Source organism: Cygnus atratus, chromosome 3, assembly GCF_013377495.2.
Source record: "Cygnus atratus isolate AKBS03 ecotype Queensland, Australia chromosome 3, CAtr_DNAZoo_HiC_assembly, whole genome shotgun sequence".
Lineage (NCBI taxonomy): Eukaryota > Metazoa > Chordata > Aves > Anseriformes > Anatidae > Cygnus > Cygnus atratus.
The window spans coordinates 89,241,116-89,261,534 of record NC_066364.1 but is presented as its reverse complement, the minus strand read 5'-3'; the positions used below and the strand labels follow the sequence as shown (position 1 = coordinate 89,261,534).

The 20,419-nt window shown below is 33.4% G+C and overlaps 1 protein-coding gene across 1 annotated transcript in view; it reads right to left on the bottom strand.

Moving 5' to 3' along the window:
• Positions 1-2,303: 2,303 nt before the first annotated feature.
• DNAH8 (dynein axonemal heavy chain 8) overlaps positions 2,304-20,419 on the bottom strand; it is a 132,252-nt gene continuing 114,136 nt past the window's right edge. The window contains exons 78-89 of the mRNA XM_035558510.2: positions 19,716-19,918; positions 18,643-18,716; positions 15,270-15,422; positions 12,672-12,827; positions 10,451-10,567; positions 9,634-9,735; positions 9,107-9,267; positions 7,505-7,661; positions 6,790-6,942; positions 6,506-6,695; positions 3,191-3,312; positions 2,304-2,715 (exon numbers count right to left, since the gene is read on the bottom strand). Coding sequence (XP_035414403.1) covers positions 2,428-2,715; positions 3,191-3,312; positions 6,506-6,695; positions 6,790-6,942; positions 7,505-7,661; positions 9,107-9,267; positions 9,634-9,735; positions 10,451-10,567; positions 12,672-12,827; positions 15,270-15,422; positions 18,643-18,716; positions 19,716-19,918 — 1,876 coding nt within the window. The 3' untranslated portion in view covers positions 2,304-2,427. The remainder of the gene's footprint in view (positions 2,716-3,190; positions 3,313-6,505; positions 6,696-6,789; positions 6,943-7,504; positions 7,662-9,106; positions 9,268-9,633; positions 9,736-10,450; positions 10,568-12,671; positions 12,828-15,269; positions 15,423-18,642; positions 18,717-19,715; positions 19,919-20,419) is intronic.

The following is a 20,419-nucleotide window of genomic DNA, read 5'->3' as shown; positions in this document are numbered from 1 at the left end:
AATGGACTCTGACAAACAGAAGAAGCAAATGCTGTCAAGAATCTGATGTAATATATGAAATAGAGATCAACGATATATTATTCATCTCTATTCTTGATATTATACAGGTTGGAGAATGAAAACCTCTTCAGTGTAAGTTACAAAACATAGAACATTATTAGCTTACATGTTCCCTGATATTTTCCCATGTAGACTGTTATAAATGAGGCAATGCACACCTTCCACCTTTGGCAATGTTCACATGGTTGCACATAGTGTCCCTACTGTAATGAAGCTGAAAGGGCAGACCAGGAAATAAACTTTAGAAATGAATAAATTAAGTTGTGCTTTTTCTTTTTGATGTGAACTAAGATATTTTGTACTCCAAACAAGAATTTTTCTTTCCCCCCAACACCCAGTCCATGGCCATTTAAGACATATTTGCAAATATTAATAAATGAGCTGGTGTAAAGAGGCTGTTACCAAGATTTTGGGGTAGAATGCTGTACTGGGATGGAAATAGCTTTCTTCACAGTAGCCTGTATGGTGCTGTGGTTTTCATTGTGACTAGAATGGTATTGATAACATACCAGTGTTTTGGCTGTTGCTGAATCCTGCTTGAGTTGCATTGAGGTTTTCTTTATTCTGCCGTGTCCTTGCAGTGAGTAGGCTGGGGGTGCACAAAAGGGTTGGACGGGAAAAAGCTGGGACAAATCAACAAAAGGGATATTCCATAGCCATGTTAAGGTCAACACTGAAAGCTCAGGGAAAGGAGAAGGAACAGGGATATTTGTGGCTATGGTATCTGTCTTCCCAAGTAACAGAATGTGTGCTGAGGCCCTGTTTTCCAGGAAGTGGATGAACATCTGCCTGATGATGGGAAGCAGTAAACAAATTCCTTATTTTGCTTTGATTTTGTAGAAGATATACTTCACTTATTAAACTGTCATTATCTCAACCCACAAGGTCTTTATTTTTTTCTTCTGCTCTTTCAGTTCTTTCAACCATCCTGCTGGGGCAGGAGGATTGAGTGAACAACTGGGTGGGTATTAGCTGTGGGTAAGGTTCAACTCACCACAAGTACTAGCTTTTATTTTAATTTTTTTTGTTATGATTTGAATCTCTTGTAGTTGCATAGTTTTTTTATTATTATAGTTTATTCTCTGTACAGATGTAGTTTAATGTTACAACTCCTTCTCTCTCTGTGTATTTGTGACCTAACACTTTATCTCGTTGTTATATTTGGATCTTGAGTCTACAGATGGGAGAGGGAGAAGAAGCTTTTTAAATGCATTCGGAGATCTTCATTTTTACTATTCTGATAATCATTTTGTATCTGTGTATTGTAATAGCCTATATCCCACTACCTTTCTGCAAGAGGATGTCCTTTCAACAGAAAGCAATCGAATTCCAGCTCAAGAAAGAGCCTTTTACCATCCCACCAGATGCCCAAGGCCTTCAACAAGTAACAGTAGCTGCACTTTTTCACAGCAGATGCTTTTGATCACTCCTCAACTGCAAAAGGAAGAACATATCTCTGTGATGGGATGTTAGTGAAAAAACTGTTGCCAAATACATGTATCTGAAGGAGCAACAAATTTGATACAGATTATTAAAGAGAGAGTGTAGACTGCTTATCTTATTTACAATTATGTGCACAGAATTAACTTAATACTAATCATGTATGGAAAATTCATGTATATTCATCAGGTTTATCAGGAAATAATGTTGTGATAGCCACTCTAAGGATTTCAAGCCTATGTTTAAGAGCTAAGATGAAATGCAGGAAAATAGGTGTATATAAATTGTTTCACTATTATAATTACAAAAGCATCCAAATTAAATAGTTGGTACTGTTCTACTTCTGTAACTATATTCCCACACTGCTAAATGGGACAGATCTTCCTGGCTTGTGTGAGATACTGCAGAGATGAACATTCTTGGTGTAGTTTTGCATAATCTATATAGTTTTACGAAAACAAGTGAACTCTGAAAAATCCCAAACAAAAAACATGAGTCAAAGAAAATCATCTATGTGCCGTGCTCAATCCAGAAATACTTAAGGACTTGTATCTGGGAGAAGCTAAATTTTATTACGCCTTATACTGTCTTCTGTTGTCATTATATTTTCTTGAAATGCAAGCTAAAAACTGCATATAAGAAGATGCGAAGAAGCTAAGATTTTGTCTATTGAAGCTTAACAATGTCTTATTTTATATTGTGTATTATTTAAGCCAGTATTTTTTTAAGTAATATAATGGAAACATCAAAGATTACAATCAGTTAACTTACTTATTTTAGAACTATCAAAGAGGAAAAAAAATCCATAAACCAATGCTGAAAGTTTTAATATAATGACTAATGGCCATGAAATAGAAAAGCAGATTTACACACATAACTGGCTACATATGCTGTATGTTTTGTTTCTGTTATGGTATGAAAAACAGTTTACTTGATGTCACATAGGAGAGCCACTCCCCTCAATATCCAGTGGTCTGGAGATACTATTGTTCTCAAATAGATCACTGTAATGTAGTTCAGATCTGTCCTGCTGGGCTTCTTGTAAACAGGACAAACGTAAAGCTTGGGATCCTTAGGACCAGTTGTATTAATTGCAAATACATGTACCACAGGCAGCTGGGCAAAAAGAATCTTTGGTGTAGACTCAATGAGTTTACTATTTCTTCTGTCCCAGCCTGCTCCTTCCAAGTATAGCCCACAAATGTATACTCCTTCCTGTAAGGAGAGTAAGCAGATATGTCACACAAAAGAAAACATCTGCTTTGTAAAATGATTAATTGGCTTAAGCCATTAAAATTAATATAACTTCTACAATAAAATATCTGATGTTGGATCTTTCCAACCTGTAAAATTATATCTATCTTTTTCAGAAGGCAATGCTACTCTGTGACTATAAAACTTGTTTAATAAAGCCTATACAGTACGTAATTTGATGTAAAGTTTATTATATATTCAGTAAATCCATGCATCTTCTTCCATGGATGAAGATTAGAAATGCTTCTTAAAATAATTTTATAAATGCAAAATACAAAACAAAATTTCTATAATTATTTCTCTTCTAAGCTGAGTAAAAAAAAAAAAAAAAAGAGCTGAAGACAATAGTGACTTTTTCCTCTAGCAATCCCAAATGACCGAATGACAAATTAAATACTGAAATGAACACTAAAATATCTTTGCATGTCATACATACAGAAGGAGGTGCTGTGATTTCTTCTTTGTTTTGCTTTAGCACTTCATTATGTATAGTAACTGTATCTAAAGCCCAGCTTTTATGTGCTCGAGTTGCTTCTTGTCTCACTGCTGTCAGGAATCCTTGAAAAATTAAGCCACAGATTTAGTATATACTCCCATGACAAAAAAACAAAAATCTTGCTCATTATCTGCACAGTTCTGCACTCAATGTTACTAGGCAATATTCAGAGTTCTCATGAAACCATTCGCCTTGACTAATGATAGCAAACTTTGCTTTGCCACTTTCTTGTTCCTATTTTGGCCCCATAGAAGGCATTGCACTGAGAAATATTTTTTTAAATGACACATCAAATATATTTTTTGTTAACTGAACAATTAAGTGGCTTAAAAGTTTTCTCAGGATACCGGCTTATATATTGTTACACAATCAACTACGGGGTACATAGTAGATCTGTGCTTCAAGAAAGAAGCTGAAGGCAGGTAAGGTATTAATTATGTGAGGTGATATTTATGCAAAAGCAACTTAGGAAAAAGGTTTTTTTTATGGAAGAAGTAGGAAGATAAATTTAACTGATGCAAAATTTCAGTGATGGAAAACAGGTGTGTCCGAAGTGATAATAAAAATGACTATGCTTAGGGAATCTAAATAAGGCAGGGCTTATAAAGGAGGTTTTTTGTTTGTTTGTTTGTTTTTAAGTGAAGAAAAGGGAGTCTTAGGCAGAAATGAAGGTAGAAGATGACATAAGCAGTAAAGTGATTTTCAATGTATTATTTTGAATAGACTTTACAGAGTTTTGTGATGAAAAAGGTTTGAGAGGTGAAGGACTGAACAGTATAAGCACAAGATGACATAAATGGGCAGCAAGGAACTTTTGGTGTCGAGGTACTTGTTATAAGTGTCTCAGAAGATGACAATGCAGCCACAAAAACAAACAAACAAAAAAACAGCTGCTATTTTATGCTGCTGGAAGAAGTAGCACTAGGAGTTATCAGAGACTGAGGGAAAGGGAAAAATGTTAACAACAGAGAACTGCATACTTGAGAGTGATTGCTATGAAGACTTAAAGATGAAATGTCATCAGCTCCTCCTTGATTGTGCATAAAGGAAAGGAAGACTAGTGTTTTGTGGGCTGATGAGTGTATACATAGGGGAGAAATCACCGAATGAAATACTGACAAACCAGGAGGGAAATCATGAAAGGACAGGATCATGCAGTGGAAGACAGCATTTCCAGATGTAAGAGGTGGTTTAACATCCTAATTAGGAGAAAGTCAAATAGCAGCTGTGTCACAACTGATATTCATGTGTTGTAAACATCATTAATGTAGTATGTGAAATGAACACATTCATTTCTTCAACTGCTATATATTCTTATACAAATAAAACAGTTTGATCTAGGCTTCTAAATTTCACTCAAATTAATAATACCTACACTAATATATGAAAAATGATCATTTATAAGCCTGTTCAAGTGCCATGTTTATTAAATGGAATATTGCATCACTAGAAATATCCACTCTCTCCTAATAATTATAATTTATAGAAGACAAAAACTGATACTTGCTAAAACATCACAACAGATTTTAAATACAATTATTAGAGATACTTCATAATACTATATATATTTTTCCAATAAACTAATAAAATATACTCCTCAGGTTTTAACATTTTAATGTATTTGCCAATTCCATGGTAGATTTAGATCTTGATTCACCAGTGCAATCAGTCTAGATTTACCTGCAATGGCAGCACAAGGTAGTCCGATTGCTGAATTGCCTCACACTAGTCAATTTGTAAGCTTTACTTCGTGATTTGATTTACTCAGAATTTCCTGGTGAGCATTATTATTAACACAGTAAGTATATTTACCCCCCTCTTATCCTATCGTGCACCTTTTATACTTAGTGGACTACTTTCTCCATTTACAGGACTAGTTTTTCAGATCACCGAAGTTTAAGCAATTGTCAAGTTCAAGACTATTCGTGTTTCAGATTTGTTTGTTCTTAGGTTAAATATTTTCTTTGATCAAAATAATCTCTTCCACTATCATCTTTTATACCACTGTGAGTGGTGCTCTTGAACCCCTGGAGATCAGTACTATTACCAGCTATGTTATTTATGATACAAATGGAATGATGTTTTGACTGGCGTCTTGAAACCATCTTTTAACAATAATTCAGATGCCCTCCAGGCACCTCAACTGTTTCTGAGAGAAAAATAAGAGTTGCTTGAATATTAGTATTTTTACAGTGCTAGTCATAGGAAAGTTACAGAATAGAAACACTCCAAAGTGAAGATAACTCATAAAATAGTCAAGGATTTCAGAGGTTAATCCTAATATATATATATATATATATATATATATATATATATATAAAAAATCATAGCTGTTACATGGGAGAAGTTTCCCATAAGAATTTGTATGGGTAGCTGTGTAGGCTAAATGAGATTCTTCTACAAACATACATCCAATAAGGTAGTGTTCTTTATTAACAATGGAGATGGTTATAATTTTTCTTCCTCCCAATAAAACAATAAATATATCAAGTTATAACAGATGATAGATCATGTTTACTTGTACTTTGCAGTATAACTTCAATGAATTTGAACAAATCTTTCATTAAACAAAGACACTGTGAAAATGACAGGTTGATGATTCTCTGTGAAAGAGATAATTCTGGTATAATTGCATGTTGCTATTGTACAGTATATAAACAACACAATGCTCTAGACTAAAGCTCTTCCATGCTTGCAATTTGGAGTTTGGAATTGGAAAAACAGTTTGAAGCCACAGAAAAAGCAGGAAAATTGTATTTTCATTAGAAGCCATATCATCAGTTGCTACTATATGCCAACAAGATAAGGCACTTCATTTGTTAACTATATGTTTTTCTTCTTGTAATATAAAAACTGTGTTTATGGGCCAGCCCAGAAGACCATCTATACAAGCATCCTGTCTCTGACTCTAGACAAAGGAGGATGCTTAATGAAATATTATTAGAGCAGGCAAAATGACACACAAATCCTTTCCCTTCTGTGTTCTTCTAGATTCTGGCAATCTGGAGCCTTGGGATCTCCCAGTTTGAAGGTTAAGTTTGGACAATCATGTTTATATCTACCATCGGACCATTTTCCCATGACTTTGTCTAATCTCTGTTTTGAACCCATTTATCATCTTGTCTTCTGTAACGTATTCTGACAGTGATGAAAACATTTTTTTCTAGGTCTAACATTAAATTAGATACGTAGTAAAAACCATTAAGTTATGATAAAATACAATAAATTATTACTCAAGTCCTTTTAGTACCCTACCTTGTGGATTAAAGAATCCAGTCATCCAAAACACATTTGGTCTGCCTTCAAATATCCAAGTAGAGAATTGAGTATTTCTTTCCAAAAGTTCAGTAAACCAGAAGCCAAGTGTTGAAGAATCCCAAGATACTCTTTTCCATACTTGAGGAATTCGAGCATCGTACATATTATCCAATGCATCTCTCAAATTCTGAAGGAGTGAAATTATAATAAATGACCTAAAGACATCAAGGTAATAGTTTAAAATAAAGTATGCTATACATAGAAAATAACTTTATACTTGCCTCGCTCATAATAATAGTCCCTTCTATGGCTAACTTAAGATCATTCAAACTGTTGCGGAGTATTGTGATCACCTTTTGCATTCGGTCAATTTCTTGACGAAGAAAAATATTCATCGAGTTGAGGTGTCCCATTTTAATTAAACGAGCTTTTACCTAAAATATAGGAGCCCAGAAGAATGAATTTAGTTAAATATGATATGCTGAAACATGGTTCTCATATGTAACAGCTTAACTAACTTTGTTTGAGATAAGCAACTTGTAGACTTGTAATTTGAATTATTCACATAAAATTTTCTGCCTTCAAACTGTTGCAGTTTGTATTTTTATTTGTATTTTTTGTCTGATATTACCTGATTATTCACGATTGTGATAGAATAAGATTTCACCCAGAAGGCCCAGGAGACTGCCATCACAAGACTGATTTTTTTTTTTTTTTTATTTTCACATACAGCTGTGGCAAGAACAGTCTCCAGGCATTTCTCCATGATCAGTGCTAGATGTCTTGTTTTAAAATAATAATAATAAAAAAAAGCTTCATATCTGTTCACAGTGATAGAGATAAAGGTGTTAGTTCCTAGCTTGAATCTGTTAATAGGTATATGATCTTTAATGAATTATACATACTTTTTTTTTTTTTGGGGGGGGGGGAGGGGAATGTCTTATGTGGAAACTCAATGGAGAGAGAATGGTAAGAAAATAGTTAAGATTAGCTTGCCTCATGAGGTATGTAATCTGGAGGAAGTTTCTCTAGCATGTCTTCAGCTAAACGATAGACAATAGCTTCACGAGTTTCTCCAGGTCCTGTACCACTTTCTTTAGGCTGAATGTTGGTAATAGTACCTAGAACATCAGCTGCTGTGTTACTTTGATATCTAAGAGGACAAGATATATGTTATAAATTACAGAGGGGTTTTTAATAGTTAAAATGTATATTTGGTAGAACACAAAAACTGAAAGTGCAGAGAAATAATACAGTGTCACCAGCTTAATTTGAAACTCCCAACAGGAATTGTTTTCCTTTGTTTCCTGCACCAAGCCAAACACATTGTGAGCAACATTTGGCTTTGTGTGATCATAAAGAATGTGATCTGCTGTCTACCCATCCTGTTATAATCTTTTCCTTCTGCTTAGCTCTGAATTAGAAAAACAGTGAGTTCCACAGGCTGCTTCTCAACCTCTGAGAAAATGAGACAGCAGAACAACTTATCATATGATTTCTAGGGATTCTGGTTCTGTAAAAAGGAAGATTATTTCCTTCATTTAGTTACTTCTTAAAAGTGGAATGCAAAAGAAGGAAAGGGTGGAGGACTAACTCTACAAGCTTCACCTTCATTAATTAGAAAATTCATTCTGCCTTGAAGTATTTCAGGATTAATGGTAAAAAATGCTAAATTTACAACACTGGAGATTAAAACCTTCTATTTCATAGTACAATATGGGCAGTGCTAATGGAAATTTATATTCTGAGTCAACACAAAAAAAGTGTTGCATTTGATGGTAAAAGATAGTAGACCATGCCAGTCCTTCAACACAAGCAGAATTATAGCATTATAACAAAAGTACTGCTATCTAGTGGCACAGATCTGAGAGGCAGTAAGAAAGAAAACAAAGCATATGTGTTGGTATTGCAGTGACAGCATTGCCTACTTTTGCCGCATGGAATCAGCTACGTTAGGAACGTACAGCCCTAGTCCGACTCAGAACATAAATTTATTCTGACTCAAAGCATAATTTTACATGCCAGTTTTACTTTTCAACCCTCATCTGACACCCATCTCCTCTAATTACTTTGTCATACATGATTATATAAGAAATGAAACCAAGGATTATTCCACAGGGTAGAACATGTGAACTCTAAAGTATCTTAGCTTTGGAGATAGTATCATAAGACTACACAAGCCAGATACTGCACATTTCAACATAAACTGTGAATGCAATTATAATACTATAAATCAGAAAAATAGAAGAAACCCTACTGTCAGTTTTCTTCTCAGAGGATATAATTTCTGCTTCTGAATGTAAGAATGATGAGGCATTATAAATGTTTTATAATGCTTTCATATTTAAAAACAAAAACACGTACCACTAAAACCATGAGTAAGTAATAAGCACGACTACTTTAAAAGAACATATAAAATGTAGCTGAAGATACTGCATTCTTAAACATGTGCATGCACATAAATTGTTCCATCTCAACAATGAAACTCCCATGAATCGTATATTTGCTATGAAAAATATACTTACATATTTCAGAGGGATTTTTTTCCAAATACTAAAATAAAGAGTCATCGGTTTCAATGTATTGAGAACTACTTACGTAATATCCGCATTAGGATGCAGACCAAAGACCTTTGGGCTATCCATGGCAGGGAGTGACTGGATGTATTCAAAATACTGGCCCAGGGTTTTGCACACTGGAATTTTATATCCAGTGTAAAAACAGAAAGTGCTGTCAAACATCTTTTCGTTAAACCACACCTGCACAAAATCCAGAGAAAAAAGCACAAAATTACTTTATCATTTAGAGTTTTTAATCTCAGTTTTGGAGAATTAAGTGTTCTTGCTTTAGCTACTACATCCATCTTTACTTGAATACGTGAGTAAATCACATTATGTCTTCTGAGTTCCAGTTATGTCTTTTTAATAATTTCTGCTACATACTAAAGAGAAATCAAGGGGAAGAACTTCATTGGCAATGAATGATGTTTTGAAAAATTCATTTTACTCTGAAGGATCTTATAGGCTGGTGAAGAAGTGCGTATTCAGCAGAAAGACGGTCTTCTGATTTCTGTATTGCAACTACCAATAAAAATGACAAATAGCTGTATTTTCAAGGTCTCTCACCCTTGCAAAGCAATTAAGAAGACGCTTATCAAAGTCATCTGTGACTCGGCCTCCATATTGCACTTCTCCAATCATGTAGCGTACTGTGTTCCATGATATTCCCTGGATGCAAGTAAAGTAAATAAAAGACTGTAGTTACAACATGTAAGTAGTAGGGATTTGGATATCATCTGTAATTTAGATATCATCTGGAGTTCATCGGGCTCTAAAATATAAGATGAAAAGATTATATTTGGAAGAAGAAATAATCCTTGATTTCTAATGTATTTCCTGAGTTCAGCTCTGAAATTTTAAACTAGAGTTGGGCTTGATCCTGCTACAGGAAATATATCTCACTATTTCTTGTGTGATGTGAAATCACTCTCAGCTGCTACTGCTTTTCTTCTTCTCTGTTCCTCCTTTCCATACATGCACACCCTCCCAGCAGTTTCTCATGTTACTTTATCATCAAAGTGCTACTTTGCAAGAAATGGCTATTCTTCTACATTATTCCTGTGAAACAGTAGAAGCTCAATTGGCAGCCACAGAGAAGTTTGAGTGGCTTTGTTAAAAACTGTGAATATTTCAGCTCCCTTTCCAAAACAGATCTTGTATGGACTTACTGTCATTTTGGATACAGTACTGAAAACACAAGATCAGATTCTGAAGTTCTTAACTATTACTTTTTTTTTAACATGGATGATACAAAAAAAAAAAAGAAATTTTGATCATTCCTAGCTGTGCTGAAAGAATAGAGATGAACAGAAACAGGAAGAAAAATAATTACAGAGGCTGTATAAAGCAATTAAATAAGATTTATGCAAAGTGTAGTATTCACCTTCTTGATGTCACATTCATCTAGGTGATTTTGTATAAACTGAACGCTGGCTGTAAAGTCTGCTGAGTTAAATTCATAGGGAATGTTCCAACCCAAAGGCCCAAACTTTCGTCGTTCCTTAGGAATATATTTAAAAACAAATATGTTTATGAAACAATGTATCATTTAGTTTCACTATTAAAGTTCAATTGTAATAAAAATTGAACTGAAGAAAGAGCCTAGGAAACAGCTATCAGTAATAAAGAACATGATATTGAGTTACACCTTGGCACTAAAAATTTATAGAAAAAACAACAGAATAATTATTTACTTTCAATGTAAATTACCTTTACTAATCAATGTATAAGTCATAGGTCTGAAATGTCTCATGTCTATGTGGGTTTTTTATACTAAGTAATTTTTATACTAAGATTTTTATACTAAGTAATTAACTAAAGAAAATACTGAATCTCTGCATTTTCAGCCCATTCAACAATTCTATCTTCTCTACTGTCTTTCATTTTTTTTCCTACATATACTTTCTACTAATGATAGTGTTCAAATTCATGTATTAATGCTCAGCTATTCAAAGGTTTCTAGGTTGCCCTTTTTGTTTTCATTGGTTCACTGTATAGTTTTAATATGTCTTTCAAAATTCAAAACTTTATTTACTTTACTAAAGCTGCCACCACTGCATTTTTCATTATGTACATATTTGAATTTAAAATTGTAATGCTAGTAGCAACAGAAAAAGTTGACTATAAAAGAATGTGAATGTAATCTGCAGTTCAAAGACATTTTAAACAACCAATGCTACTAGATTTGTCACTTTATTTTACTCACTCAAGTTACCTCACTCAATGAATTTTTTCAGAATGTAGAAAAAACTACTCCATGAAGTTAAGGATTAAATTGATGAATAGTGCTGACATTTATTAAATGAATAAACAGAGTAATACTAATATTCTAAAATTAACTAGAGTGATAGCATATTTATTAGATTTTAAATAACCAGGTCAACAATGACTTACAGTCATTGCTATTGTTAAATAGCATTTAGTTACAATATTTGAAAAAGAACTAGAATGGGAAAGAAATAAAAAAGACCCTTTATTTTTCCTAAATCAAGTATTATTTATAAGCAAATGAGACAGCTTTAACCAATAATATCCTGCAGAAAGGTATAAAGATTTTCTGCCAAATTCTCTGAATTACTTCTTAAGCTCTATTTATCATAGCAATCTTGTCACCAAAGGATATTAGGAACTGGTCAGTTTAAAGTCAGGGCAATGTATATATTACTTACTGATTAACAATCCGAAATAAATTTTCAGAGCAGAAGAATGGCTATAATATTTTTTGAAAGTATTGATGATTGAATAAACTTAGGTCTTCTCCTTCCACAAGAACACTATAATTAGGAGATGGTACACAGAACAACTTTCTCGGTGTTTATAAAAGGTAGAAAGAAGAAAATAATGCAAAATATTGTATCTTAATAGGAATCCTCTTACAAAAAGCCATTCTCTTTCAGTCTTTGCTGCACTGAAAATACAAGCAGCTAAATAGAATCTTAGGATTAAATACTGTTTAAATCTATTTTGAGATCTTTGCTTAAAATAAGGTATATTCAGAGTGCTCAAACATTTGGTATTTATTGTGATCTCAAAAGTTATATATCTTTAATATACAAAATATGCACACCATTGTGCTCACATTCATATTAGTGTAGAAAATGTCACAAAAAAATAAGATAAAACCAAGACAGTAAACAATAGAATTTTATTTAATTTTAGGCATCTAGAAGGTAGAGAGCTACCCTAAGCTAGGCCTATGAACTGCCTTTAAAATCAATGGACTGAAAAAAGTGATATATCTCCAGAAAATTATTCACATTTTTATAGACAGCCACCAAGGCAGATAAGCTGATTTGCTGCTTTGGGGTGCTTATCTATTTCTATTACCTACAGAGGGAGTTTATTCACTTAGATGACTAACTTTTGGATAGCTAAAATTAGATGAGAAAAATCTTTATTCTAAATGCCCATAGTATGAAAATTATATAAAATTTAAAAGACAATTAAGAGAATAAATTATCTCAAAATACAGATGATAGAAATTAAAGGTCTAGCCCTGCAACATGCTGCTACAATAAATATCAGAACGCACATTTTCCATAGAGAAACGTTGTTAAAGTGAATCCCTAAATCACGCCTTTATTTGCAAACATTATAAGAAATACCTGAACAGTAGAGTGCAGAAAAGCTACAGTATAAAGTAAAGGTTTCCACATAGGCAAATTGCTAACATCTAACAGATCCTGATTAATTCCAGAAAATGTTCTTTTTAAACCGGCACGTACACCTTGAGGAGGTTCATTTGTGAACTTCAGAGCAATCTGTTATGTAAAAAAAAATTAAAAAAATAAAGGAATTGGATTTATTTCCTGAAACAAAAACAGCAACATACAAAAATGTCACAGCTATTAGTTATAAGTAAAAGATACAATAGAAATAGTTGAATCATTGTAGATACAAATTTGACAGTTTTACCACATAAAAGGAGTACACATTACATTAGTCCTCAAAACCCTGTGATATACTTTAAGATTTTGAACATGGACTTTCTGTTTATGTCATTCAGAGTCATCACTGACAGACGTCCATGGTTCTAAGATTTTTGATCAACAACATGGAAGCACTTTCCATGCTTTTCAAAAAGCATCATATGGTTGTCATATCTCTATCTCCAATTCAATGACTGAATGATGGAAGAGAACTATGCAGAAGGGATGATAACTTTGTTATATTTCTGTTCCCAAGACCTCACTATAAATACAAAGAAATCTTACCTCTCCTCAGTTCAGATCTTTGTGTTCACTCTGGACTCTGTGGCTATGTCTGCAGCAGTAAATTAGGATTGCCCAAGAATGTTTCTGGGCACTCTAGTCAGCAGGCATGAAATCCACATTTGTGGTAGAACACTGCCAAAGTTCTTTTGGCTACAGCCCCTTTTTGCATGAAACTTCATGCAAACTTCGTAATAGGGATAGTTTCTAGAAAATTTTAATCGTCAAACCATGCCTGAAAATTCTTTAAAAGAGTGCTAGTTACCACAGGTTTTCATTTCAGAGAATGTTCTAACTATGTACTCCTATGGACTATTGCATTCTAGTACTGGGTAATGGTCATGGACATACTTAAATCTATTAGTTCAGACACAGACTGGCCTTACCATAATCAGATTTCTATTCTATGAGACACTTTCAAATGCTGGAGGAACTCAAAAAATAAGCATTTTTCTGCTCCAACAGTAAGTACTTGTCTGACTAGCCTGCATAACATTGCAGCATTCACTTGAAAGGATAGTCAATGCCAGGCTGCCCTAGGTTTGAATGCAAGCATGTTTGTGAACTATTTCTATCTCTGAGAGGATCTTAAAGGAATATACTCATGAATCCGTACTTCTCCTGGCAGTTTTACTATCTCCATATTTGTGGTAAATAAATTAAATTATTTTTAAGGGATGACTTTTCAACTTCCATCTCACAGAGTCATATTTCTGGGCTGCAGAGCCCAGGCAAGCTGTCTCAGAGACATGAGCTTTTGCAAGGACCTATCTGCATGTGAACACTAGAATTTTGGATTGAATGAGAACACTTACTAACCAGTGTTTACACATTTCAAAGGATATCTTGTTCAATTACGTATGAACATAGCTTAAATTAAAATAATAATAATAATAAAGCAAACGATTTTCCCCTTTCTTCTGAGAAAGATGAGCTTTGGTTTGTCAGTTACTCATTTTCTGGTACCCCTGAATATGTTAAAATATTAACAGGTAATGTGTCACTATAGACTGAGATATCACAAATGAAACATTTGAAATAAATGCAGTGAAGATTCATCTAGCAGCCGTCTCAGATCTCTATTGTGACATTTAGCAAACTGCATGTTTGTATACCACTTCTCAAACTTGAAGACTTAGAAGGATTTCCTTTTTTATTGAGAGCTACCTTCCATACACAGTGTTTTCCCATGATGACATACATTTCTTGATCAGGTCATCTCCTAGATTCATTCCAGAAAGGAATTTTTCCTTTCCCTTTTCACACTGCCTTAAATCATACACATCTAGGCTAATGTTTCCCTTCATATCCTAGATATCAACCACAGTATCTGTTTTTAATTAGAGAGAATGGGAACCACTAAGAAGACTCCCACTGTTTTTAAGAGGAAAGGTGCCTGTGAACACAGAAGTGTCAGTACACGGCTATTATACTAGATATTAACTAGCATTATGATCTGCTGTGAGAGTGCTAGGAAAAATCATAAGTAACTTAAATGCACTTTGTAAGAGTTTAGGCAATTTTCCTGGTACTGACTGATATCTCCTTAAGATATACAGAACAACCATTTATAATTTAGCTAAAGAAAAACAGGTCATTTATTGTCAGCTGATTGTCTTTGAGATGCGCTGTCTGTATGTGTTCTGTTCTCTTTATCCTTTGTTTCAGCCAGGGAAATATGAGACTAAAAGTAGCTGTAGGCATTACCCTGTGCACAAGGCACCTAGCTGGGCAAAAAAAGGATACAGTTAAAGCCTTAAAAATGTGTGTGTACAGAATTAGTGTAAATTCACACATACACAATACATCTTTAATTGAGAAAAACTTCCAGTTACTGGTAAATAACATTCCTGTTTGGTGTCATTTGTATTGTAAAGTAAGCTTGTTTATTCATGCCCCCACCCCACTCACAGTTTCTTTCTTTTTCATTTACATGCTTACCCTGAATAAATTCAATGACATGAGGTACTTGAACTAAACATTTGAACAAACCTGTAGCAGTGTAATTGGGAATTTAGGATGTGGTTCAGTAGTTATCCAAACTCGAAATGTCTCATTCTGTATCTCAGCAGTAAGAAGTGTCTCCAGTAGTTCATTCATGAAATCCAATCCAAGATGACAATTCTGAAGTAACACCCAACCTCCCTAAATAACAATATCGACAATTACCATATAAAATTTATAACAATTTATTTATAACATTCAAAACAAATAGCTGTATTAGAATCAAATTTGGTCTTGCATATAATTTTTTAGTTGTATGACTTTTGGTCGGTTCCTAGATATGTATCACGATTTGATTTGATATTGGCACAGTTAAAGCCAATAAATTAATTAATTGAAAAGTTAGCGTAAAAGTTATTTTCACATCCTATAAAATCACAATGAAAATAGCATAACCAGAGCAAATGTTCTAAGAAAAGTATCAGTGCTACCTAGTGGCAAAAAGTAGTAATTCCTATCATCTTCTAGAAAACAAAACAAAACAAAACCAAACAAAAAACAACAACAAACTGTGATTAACAATCCAAAAGAAACAGATCCAAAAGAATATGAGTGAAAAATTAACAGATGAAATCTAAGAAATACATCCTTATTAAAAACAAAATAAAACAAAACAAAAAAAACACAACTTGTTAATAACATAATCTGTAGTTAAGGTAGAGAGGTTGTAACAAGACTCCCAGACTTTTCAACTGTAATAAGTTTATCTGTAATGAATACATTTTTATGAAATTCAACCTCTTGCATATTAGTTTTGATCTTATTCAGTTCTCAGTTGCATCAAAGCTCTATTTTGATTATTATCTCTCAGCACGTCTGCTCATGAATTTAAATTCAATCAGCTTTTCTAGCATCACTTTAGAAGCCTAGTGAATCAGAAGCTTGATATTAAAATTGGCATTATTTAATCAGTTCTAAACAGTGATGTGTGGATTTCATTACAGCTTGTAACTTCATATTGGCAATTTTGGTTTAACCCATTTAGAAACAAATAAATAACATTTTGTTACTGAATCTAATTGAAATATTTATGGAGAACTAATGAATATTATTTTTTTAAGAGTAAATAGAGGAATAGAGGGTTTTTTTCTTCTTTGATATGTATCCACCTTTTTTTAAGGAAGATCTTTAATCAATTTGTCTAATTTCCAAATGAATCAGGCTCAGTTCACAGCAAAGCAGGCTTAATCATATTATATATGCTTGGTCAGAAGCAGAGAAAAACAAAGACAAAACCCAAAACAAAACCAACACAGATATTTGTCTCCATGTTCAGAAATTCTGTTTATTTTTTTTCATTTCAAAATTGATTTTTATGTTCATATATTCCTACTTATGTGAAATGTGTGCACCACTAAGGCATTTGGGTCAGAAATTGTTACTAGTAGTCCTACTGGAGTACTGTTGCAAGTATCCTTGTGTTTTCAACCACAAGCAAAGAAAGGCAGTGGTGCCCCAGTTTTCACCATTCCAATGAGCTAGATGTTGATGACGACCATTACAGACATACAGACACAGAGAAATATGAAAGATGCATATGTGAGTTTTCACACCATAAAAAATGCTACCTGCTATGAAGATATTCCTTTTTTCTCTTATTCCAAAGTGGTGTACATCTACAATACTGTTGCTTTCCACATCAGCTGTTACAACATTTGGTAGGACTTGAGATTTTATTGGGATACAATATAGACAATTTTCCTAACAAAGACCACATTAGCTAGAGAACATTGGATTACACAGTAATGTCTAGAAAGTATACAGTAAGGGGCATATAAAAGTATTATGTATGTCTATATTAGAGAAACTCAAATGAAGCACAATATTCACATGAATAAACATAATCTGGCAACAGATTTTCTTTTTTTGCCCCTCAAATGAAGGCATCTCACAGACAACAGTAATTGGAATTCCCTGAATTAATACTACCTGACTTTTTTTTTTCCCTGCATGAAAGACAGTCCCAGAAAGGCTCTGAAGCACTTCATTCTAAAAGATGAAGAGGACAGAAATCTGCAGAAGTCTAAAGAATGTGTTTGCATTTCCTCGTCTAATTGTGATTAAAGAATAAAGTGACAAATGAACTGTTCCAGAACTCTAATGGGTTGGGACAGAGAGCCAAGGAATCTTACGGATGTCATATATTGTGAGGAGGTAAGTTTTAAATCTCATAACGGATCCATCTTGAACTTTTTATCTAACTTTTCATGAACACTCTCACTGTAGGTATGAAAGCATATATTGGATAATGGATAGGTAATATGGCACCAATTAAAGCTTTTACTGAACAAAAGTCACTTCAGGGTTCTTTAGGTGAATATTAGAAGTGGTGCTGTACTCCTGATTTAGTAAGGACTAATGGTTGCTTATGGTCATACAAAAACTGTTTCATGTATCAATCTAGTTCTTCCAGTCTTCTGTTTTCAACTAGTAAAGATATTCTAGTCCTTCAGAATTCCTGATATTTTGAGCTTACAGGCAACTATGGCTGTATGTATGTCTTCATCTAGAACATTGTCCACAACTCTTTGAAGTGTTCAGCTGACTGGACAGTGCTGCTTTTGCACTGTAACTTTCATTTTGTATCTGAGCTTTCAATTACCATCTTTCCAGAGCTGCTGCTTACACTTCTCATGTTTTTACTGTTGGGAATATCATATGCCATAAAAGAAAGAAACAAACAAACAAGCAAAATCAAGAACAACAACAACAAAAAAAACAACACTACAACATGTCGGATAAGAATATCCTTGAAATACATTCTGATATCCTTGAGATTCAGAACCACAAGAATAGACAATTAAAGAAACAAAGAAACAAAATCAATTGCTGAGGAACAATTGCAGGGGAGCAAGAGGATCTGTATAGCACATATGTGAGAAAAATGTGAGGAGCCAGCACAGACTTCTGTATCTACAGCCTTAAGCTGTGTTTACACTCACCATTTTATTTAGTATAACCTATGCAACTTCTTGGTAGCTAACATAGGGAAGTGGGGAAAAAAAAAAAAAAAAAAAAGGAACTCCAGTAAAAAAGTGGGTTCTGAAAAACTTTGCAGGACAGAATTAGAACACTACATCCTTTTAGTCTTGGATAACCATGTAGTGATAAGAAGGGAATGTGCGACTTCTGAAATGCTGCTCAACAATACTGCTGGCAAAGGTATTCACTTGGACTCCACTGTCACATGTGTATCCCACAGTGGAATATTTTCAGGCTCAGGCTCTCAAAGAGACTTGTTTACCCTGATATATGCCTCATAGTAGGGTGAAAATGCAAAATACTAAAGATTACATGCAAGAAAAGCTTTAAAAGAATGCTAAAACCGAAAATCAATTTATCTTGCATTAGTTTTTCCCACCTGTTGCATTGACATCTGTATGATCTTGCGCGCATGAACTTCTTGTCCCTGACCCATAGAGATGGTCCTACATTCTGCAACGTTTGATAATGAGTAATGAACATACATTCTTGATAAATAAGTAAGAATTCCAATGCAGTCAAAAAAGCAATATAAATTCAGCACAATTAAGTACATATTTATAAAAAATATACTTATTAAAGTCAAATCCTTTTTTTAAAACATTATGCTACGTATTATATTTTTTTAGCATTGAAACTTTGTCAAATAACATTTAAATATACATCTATAATGTTTGCAGAAGTGAAAGTCTGTGACTACTGTTATTGTCAAAGGGAATTTAAGCCAAATTTTAATAAAGTAAGACACAGCTTAGTTTGAAATAAGAACCCAGATTTTTCTTTAAGTGTAGGTAATGAAGCCATGTAAATGAACAAAATTCATAATTGTAAAATTGAATTGTGAACATCTTAATGTGACTTTTATCAGGAATTAATGTATTTACATCCAACTCAGTTTGTATGCACAATTTTCAAGTTTCCATATTTTCATATAATGTAGATATAAAGTCCAGAATATACAAATGCAGATCTTGTGTGTGTTTTTTTTTTACAAAGCAATCTTGTAAGCAGATAGCTGATAATTTCTTTACCTGAACTTAATGTTTATTGATATTTATTATATTAAACCTATATTAATGTATAATTTAAACACATTAATATTTATTGTTAATGTTATTAATAATATTAACATTTTAAACAAGACAACAATATTGTCACCATGTCAGAGTTAATAAAAATATTGTCCTGTAGCTACAGACTAAAAAATGTCATCACTTAGATAATAACTCAAAAAAGAACTGAAAACATTACTGTTCAACTGCATATAGAATAGTCCTCAGCATAACATCTTTCATGTAAAATATTGTTTTATCTCTAAGACAACTGTTCAGGAACAATAATGTTACAAAAGAGTTTAAAAAATACTTTTCAGAAAAAAAATAAATCTGAAGTTACTTATGTTAGTCTTCTGTATGTTAAACAACTCAAGACAATGAATAATTATTTTCCTACCCAATTTAAGCTTCCTAGCCAAGGAATCAATCTGAATAGTTGGATCAGATCCCGTAGACAAGAAACAGATGAGAGGTGTTCGTTGGTCACTTTCCTCCCAAGTTTTTTTTAAATTCAGAATAACTGGTTCTGTATATTTCTCATGCAAGGAATCTGCAATATACTTCCTGGCTTGAGAAAGAGTTCGGTCTGGACACCAAGACCTACAAATAAAAATGTATACCAAGACACAAATTTAGTGACACTTCCCATTGCGAAGACCAGACTTAAATTATAAATTCCATTTTAATCAAAGACCTTTTTCCTTTGTATCATACATATATACACACATTCATATTTATGTCTGTATGTTTGTCTTTACAAATATAATAACAGACAGAGCTGGTAGTCTTCACTCTATTTATTACTGTCCAATACTTTCCAGGTTCTTAGAATTTTGCCATAAGTAAACTATTTGCACTGGAATTTTCTGTTCTGGGTACTCAGAGTGGGGCATTCTTCATTTTAAACACAGGTAAGGAAATGTTAGATAGATTGACCCTTCGATATAATCCTAGAGATGTTTCATTGGGTCTGTTAGTCTTTTAGGGCACACAGCTCTTGCACTGGATTGCCTTTATGTTTGGGATGAGTCTATTGCTCCCATAGAAAACAAACAAAAACCTTCTTTTGGACCAAAAGATATGCAAAATTTCAATTTATAG